This window comes from Camelina sativa, chromosome 2 (assembly GCF_000633955.1).
Source record: "Camelina sativa cultivar DH55 chromosome 2, Cs, whole genome shotgun sequence".
NCBI lineage: Eukaryota > Viridiplantae > Streptophyta > Magnoliopsida > Brassicales > Brassicaceae > Camelina > Camelina sativa.
In genome coordinates this window covers 1263246-1270450 of record NC_025686.1, presented here as the reverse complement: position 1 = coordinate 1270450, position 7205 = coordinate 1263246, and the positions used below count along the sequence as shown (strand labels likewise).

The 7205-nt window shown below is 35.7% G+C and overlaps 2 protein-coding genes across 2 annotated transcripts in view; one reads left to right on the top strand and one right to left on the bottom strand.

The window, feature by feature from the left end:
* The window catches only part of LOC104747022 (glycine-rich cell wall structural protein 1-like), a 4204-nt gene extending 2110 nt beyond the window's left edge, over positions 1-2094 (top strand). Inside the window, exons 3-6 of the mRNA XM_019229541.1 lie at positions 30-751; positions 860-967; positions 1887-1967; positions 2048-2094. Coding sequence (XP_019085086.1) covers positions 30-751; positions 860-967; positions 1887-1967; positions 2048-2094 — 958 coding nt within the window. The remainder of the gene's footprint in view (positions 1-29; positions 752-859; positions 968-1886; positions 1968-2047) is intronic.
* LOC109126270 overlaps positions 3551-7205 on the bottom strand; it is a 5360-nt gene continuing 1705 nt past the window's right edge. Inside the window, exon 3 of the mRNA XM_019229540.1 lies at positions 3551-3613. Within this exon, the coding sequence (XP_019085085.1) occupies positions 3551-3613 (63 nt within the window). The remainder of the gene's footprint in view (positions 3614-7205) is intronic.

Here is a 7205-nt window from a genome sequence, read left to right as displayed (position 1 = left end):
GGTGGTGCCACTGGTGCTGGTGGGGCAAGTGGTGCTGGTGGTGCTAGTGGTGCTGATGCTGGTGGTAGTGGTGGTGCTAGTGGTGGTGCTAGTGGTGGTGATAGTGGTGCTGGTGGTGCAAGTGGTGCTGGTGGTCCTAGTGGTGCGGGTGGTCCTAGTGGTGCGGGTGGTCCTAGTGGTGCTGGTGGTCCCGGTGGTGCCAGTGGTCCTGGTGGTGCTGGTGGTGCCAGTGGTGCCGGTGGTGCTGGTGGTGATGATGGTGATAGTGGTGCTGGTGGTGCCAGTGGTACTGGTGGTTCTAGTGGTGCTGGTGGTGGTGCCAATGGAACTAGTGTTGTTGGAGATGTTCTTAGTGGTAGTGTTGGTGGAAATGGTGCTGCTACTAGTACTGATACTTCTAGTGGTAGTATTAGTGGTGCTGGTGGTGCCGGTGCTGCTAGCGGTGCCGGTGGTGCTGGTGCTGCTAGCGGTGCTGGTGGAGCTAGTGGTGCTGGTGGTGCTAGTGGTGCAGGGGGTGCTACTGGTGCTGGTGGCGCAAGTGGTGCTGGTGGTGCTAGTGGTGCTAATGCTGGTGGTACTGGTGAAAGTGATGATACTAGTAGTGATGGCGGTGCTACTGATACTGGTGGTGCAAGTGGTGCTGGTGGTGCTGGCGGTAGCAGTGGTGCTGGTAGTTCTGATGCTGGTGGTCATGGTGGTGCTAGTGGTGCTGGTAGTGCTAGTGTTGGTGCTAGTGGTGCTGGTGGTGGTGGTAGTGGTGGTCCTAGTGGTGCTGGTGGTGCTACCGGTGCTGGTGGTGCTGCTGGTGCTGGTGGTCCTAGTGGTGCTGGTGGTCCTAGTGGTGCTGGTGGTACTGGAGGGGCAAGTGGTTCTGGTGGTGCCGGTGGAAGTGCTGGTGCTGGTGGAAATGCTGGTGCTGGTAAAAATGCTGGTGCTGGTGGAGGTGCCGATGCTATTAAGTTTGTTGGTAATGTTGTTTGAAACAGCGTTGGTAGTTATGTTGAAGGTGGTGCCACTGTTATTGTTGGAAGCGGAAATGATTCGAAAAGGTGTAGGTGGCGTTGAGTTTTAAGAAATTCTAGCATGTAATGCACGTACGCTCCTTAGTAGTCTGCATGCATTCTCTTTCTTTCTTGCTTGCTTTTTTTGCNCAATCTTTTAACTTTTTTTTATATGTTTTTGTAATGTTTGAGTGAGCTTTTTGTTTGTCAAAAACAGATGATGTGTAGAGCNCTGGATATAATTAAGTTCAGAACAATCGATGTTTTCGATTCATAATGGCCAAACAGTGCCGTGCTCAGGCTATTTGTGGCTTAGGGCGGATAAAAATTGTAGCTTTTGTTATTAAAAATATTAAAATAATTTTTTTTTATTCCAAATCTTAAGATGAAAAAAATAGTATAAATCAAACTTTTCTATCTTTTTTTCCTAAAAAATTTTTTTAGCCACAATTCCAAAACATAATTCTTTTATTCTTAATAATCATTTTTTTTATTAATTGTCTTCTATTAGTATTGTTATACTATATATAGTTATAACTATAAAACATAATTATTTTAGAGAAATACCCTAGAATAGCATACATTTGGGTTTTTGTTCCAAAACTAGCACACACGCTGGAATGTTCCAAAACTAGCATTTCTTAATACTGAGTAATTAATAGAGATAAATATTATTATTTAAAAAAACTCAAAACCCGATCTCTCTTTCATTTCTCTCTGGCGAAGCTTGATGATTTTCCGATCTGAGATCTTCATTTCTGATCTCAGATTTTCCCGTGAAGCTTCAATCAGGTACGAAATCGATGGCTATCATCAATAAATCTTTCTTCCTCTTCGATTTCAGAGTTTGAAATTGTTGGGTTCTCTTTCTTCTTCGATCGATAGCTTCAATCACGAAAACGGACTCAGCGACAGTGAGCTTCAGTGAGAGAATCTTGTTCGGTGTTCTCGAATCTGTTAATGAAGGTAAGGATTGAGTTTTTGGAATTTTCATTGTCAGATGTTGAAATTGTTCTTTGTAAATTCTGATTTATTGTTGTGTGTAGGGATGTTAAAGGTGCAAATGAGGAACATGAGAGAGAGTTACCGATGATGAATGGGATCAAATAAGAAATCAAATCAATTGGAGTTTTAGACTCTGAGATTTGTTCATAAGCTCTCTTTAGTCTTGCTTCTCGTTTCAAATCATTGCAAATCAGTTAACTAACAAAAAAACCAATCTTTTAACTTTTTTTTATATGTTTTTGTAATGTTTGAGTGAGCTTTTTGTTTGTCAAAAACAGATGATGTGTAGAGCACATTTTTCAGAAATGGGGAAAGAGAAGCATAAGAAACTGATGAATCAAGGCTTGAAGCTTCTATAAGTATGTTATAGTGAAGCTTGTAAGGAGATGAAGATTAGAAGGACTGATTTGAATTGGTAGGTATCTAGCTTGCTATGAGTTTTTGAATTGTTTTGCTAATGGCATAGATCAACTTGGTAGTGTTTCTTGGGGTTTTAAGGTTAATCAATCTGGTAGTGTTANGATTTATAATGATTTGATTATGTCCACATATTGGTGTTTTACAATAAAGGTAGCAAATAGAAATATCCAACATGATGTTTTAGGAAGATCTTCCTAAACGTCAATGAATTCTTCCTAAATTTCAAGGAGTTCTTCCTAAACGTCAATGACTCCTTCCTAATGCTTTTTTTTTTATTTTCATGACGGTCTTCTTGAAATTCAAGTAATCATTCATAAATATATGAGAATCCTTCCTAATTTTTTTTAAAATGTGTTTTTAAATCTCTTTATATGTGTTTTGTTGTATTGTATCACATATTACTTTATTAATGATTTATAATGATTTGATTATGTCCACATATTGGTGTTTTACAATAAAGGTAGCAAATAGAAATATCCAACATGATGTTTTAGGAAGATCTTCCTAAACGTCAATGAATTCTTCCTAAATTTCAAGGAGTTCTTCCTAAACGTCAATGACTCTTTCCTAATACTTTTTTTATTTTCATGACGGTCTTCCTGAAATTCAAGAAATCATTCATAAATATATGAGAATCCTTCCTGAATGTTACATTCAAATCCTGCTTATATGTTTACCGGTGAAAACACAGCTATCTACCAAAATATCGAGATAATTAATACAAAACTTTCCTGAATATGTTTTAAAACAAGTTTTGTGGTGAAAACCATTCAAACTATGTTTCATAACCAAAATCCTAATGCTAAAACAAAGACCATGTGAATACAAAGACTCAAACTGTATATACTTCAATCTCATATGGCAACTGAAGCCTTCAATCTTGTATGAGCACTGTTCGTCTTTGATTCTGAGTGTTATTACAGCTCCAATTCTTTCTGACCATATTTGTGTCTCTACAAAGTTAATTACCACATGAACTACCAATGTTACCACAATAATAAGAGCCAAACACATCATGTATTGCATTAGATGCACTAATTATGAGAACAATTCCACAGCTACAACAATACTGTTACTACCTTGTAATCAAAAGCTAACTGAAGCAAATTTTGAATTACATACTCTTATCTCCCCAATTGAGAGAAGTATAAGATAAACTCCAACAAGCAATGATCAATCCCTATTTCCTACAGTAAAAAATGAAAACATGGAATATGTTTCAGGAAAATCTTTCTGAATTTGCAACAATGCTTTTAAAATTTTCAAATGTGACTAAGAAACACATCAATACACAAGCAACAAACAATATGGTGATTTAGGTTTTTAGGGATTTGGAAAAGTCAAAATCACATACATAAAAAAAGTTACAATGCTTACAATTTCTACAATAAAAGAAGAATAACAAGTGAAAATTGATATAAAGCTTATACTAGGAAGACCAGATGATGAACAGTGACATGAAGACGAAGAAGATGATTGGGGAAGAAGAAGAATAGTGAATCTGATATGTGAACGTGATACCACCGTTGATTGACCGACGATGATACACCGATCGACGATGACTCACCTCCGATTCAGATCTGATTGGGTTCGTCGGTGGTACACCGTTTGCATTTGGTTTTGGAATCGACGAAGAGGGAGGAGTGAAAGAGAACTCAGTGGTTACAATGTCACGATTTTGTTTCAGATGTGAGAGAGATTATTGTTTTAATTTATTAATATTTTATTTTTAATGATATACAAATTTGTGCTAAATTTGGAATATTTAAATATGTGTGTTAGCTTTGGAAAAAAAACTAAAATGTGTGCTATTTTTGTCAATTGCCCAATATTTTATTTGCACAAATTTTCTTATACATAAAAAATATTGACTTTCTTGTAATGACATAATGTAATGGATTTCTCAAACAAAACACCACTTTACAAATATATTTATGTTATCAACTTAGATATATATATATATATATATATATATATATATATATATAAAAGCCTAGATAGAAAAATAATGTGGCTTAATAAATTTTTAAAAATTGGTGGCTTAGGGCAAATGCCCTTTCCACAACACCTTAAGCACGGCACTGTGGCCAAAGCAGAACAATAGTGTACCAGGGTCATAATTGTATTACCCCGTCCTGCAATTGAATAGATTACAATCTGCAACCCTATTTTTTTGAATGACAAAACGATTTAGGTATGATTAGATTACATAATTACTTAAAAGAATATTGGTTATATTATTATTGTATTAATATTTTATTTATTTGATGTAATTTCTCTCCAAAAATGCGATTTTGTGTTGGTCTTAAAAAAAAGTGATTTCTAGCTAAAAATATAATATGGTGATTCTTCGTTTTTTTGCCAAAATATAATTTTTGGTTTTTGGCTGTTTGGACAAAAATAAACCGTTCGACTAGAGACTACGGCGACGAAAGGAAATAGTCGAATATAGTCTTTTTATTATGAAAATTATTGATAGTAGAAATACAAGATCAAATACACTATGAAGCTATAGACTCTAGCCTTGTTTTAGTGTTGAATCGTGTTTCGGTTAGGTCCATCTCCCGTTTTATGTCGATTTAGCTCTTCTTTTATAGGGAAAATCACCCTCTAATCCTATTGGAATTAGGAGTTAAATATTTGATTCCTTTCTTGATAAGGTGAGACTTTTTGTGTCTTAGATACACTCAAGACTAGTGTTGACTTTATTTCCTTGAGTATGTGTATGTCGATTATATCCAATGTCTTCTAAAATATTAATTTTTCTGTCTTAATTTGTCGAATTTATCGAATACCTTAATATAATAATAAAGATGATACAATTATGTCCAACAGTTTGTCTCCACTCTCTATTTTCTTAGTAAGAATTTAGAGAGTAGATTAGATATATAATTTTACTATAAACCTTGAATACCTTCACAAACCATTTTTCTATTTGTGCTTGTTTGTTTGATGTCGCTTCAATTACTTTCCAATGCTGATGGAATTTTCCAAAATTCACCTCTTTGAGTGTCACTGACACATGGGCTTTAGTTGTTCACCATATACCCAATGAATATGGTATGTGGCTGTTTGATGTATTGATCTCTTCATTGACCCAATTCTTTTAATTAGCTCAGCTCCCGCTTTTTCATTACCGAACTTTGTTGAATTGCCCAGCTCCGCCTTACACAGTTTTTGCCTCGGATTTAGATGTTTAGTTTCGAATCCATTCAACCACATTACATGGATCTTCTGGAGTTACCGATAGACAGCTCACTCTCAGGCCTCCACTTCTATTTGTGTTTTCCCATTATTTGTCTCTTAGCTTTGTGTAGAATACATGTACCATAGCTAACCCGTTGATGACTTCTCACCTTGTCTATACCCATATATTTAAAATTAAAGCCGTTAACCTTCTCTTTTTAATGAGAATGATATATTTTAGACACTCATACATTCCATCTTCGGTTGTCGTATTTTCTCGAATCGAAACTACTGTACATCTTTGTGTGGTCGTCACTTGTTTCCATACAACAATCTGCTTTGTAACAGCTTTGGTATATACCTTACTTACATGTTTGCGACATGATTGATAGTTTTCATCTTTAAAAAGATGTTTTGCCTCGATTCAATAGCAACTTAAACCTCTTAATATGAGAATATCTCTCGCAGACTTATTTATTCAATACTTAATAACTTCGCGTATGCGCTCTATTGACGCTCTAAATCATTGTTTCCAATCTTTCAGTAGAATTCTTTTCTGTAGCCAAAGACGACATGTAGCCGTTAGCGGAGAAGAACTCCAACACAAAATAATATGATGTTGCATTTTGTTTTATTTTTTGTTGGAACCCTTGTTGGTGCTCATTACATGTCTTGCCCCCAGTATCTTTGAAGCAACCGTTAATGGTATTTTTCATATTGGAGCTTCAAATTTCTTGGCTTTTTATAATAAGGGTTGTCCCTCTATAAAAGTAGTGACCAATTTCTGGCACTTTTTTTATGAGGTGTCCCTCTTATTTGAAACGTTTTGACTATGGCGTTGCACGTTATGGCTTTGCCAGTTATTTGTTTAGTAGTGGGCATTGTGACCACTTCATTTACGGAGGTTTTTCCTTCTTGCTTCAGTTTGAAGTCGACTTCCTCGATGGGTAAGCCAGCTTTTATTTTGTCTAGAGTATGCTTCCTCACCTTTCAGTTTAATGGAGTTTTCTCCCTCGATGGATTAGAAACTACAATATATATGAGCGAGTTTGCTCTTCCTTGACGGGCAAGCATCTACTATTTTTTTTTTTGGAGTCTGCTTTCTCGACCAATGTCTTTGATATATGGATGTGTAAGCAGCTTCCAATCTATCAGACTATGCTTCCTCGTCACTTTTATTTGTTGGGAGACATCGTCTCTGATTTCTTTATATAATGAGCATTCAATGCTTCTCAGAGCATGGCATTGGTGTATACTTGGTTTTGGTCCCCCAAGTATAATAATATTATTTTGAGAGTTTCTTATTTTTGGTATGAGCATTGGTGTATACTTGTATTTGGTCCTCCGATTAAATTAATAATATTTTCAAAATTTAGAAATTTTATTTAACTTAAAAAAACTAATACAGAAAACATAAAACATAAAACATAAAACATAAAAAGGAAAACAAACATTTTATTCAAGTCATAGAAATTTTAAAATTAATCTTCATTATCTTGAAGATGTCCAAATTTAGTCCAAATATGCTCAATCAAATCCTGTTTTAGTTGGTCATGGGCTTGTTTATCCCGAAGTCTTGTTTGGCGAGTAATC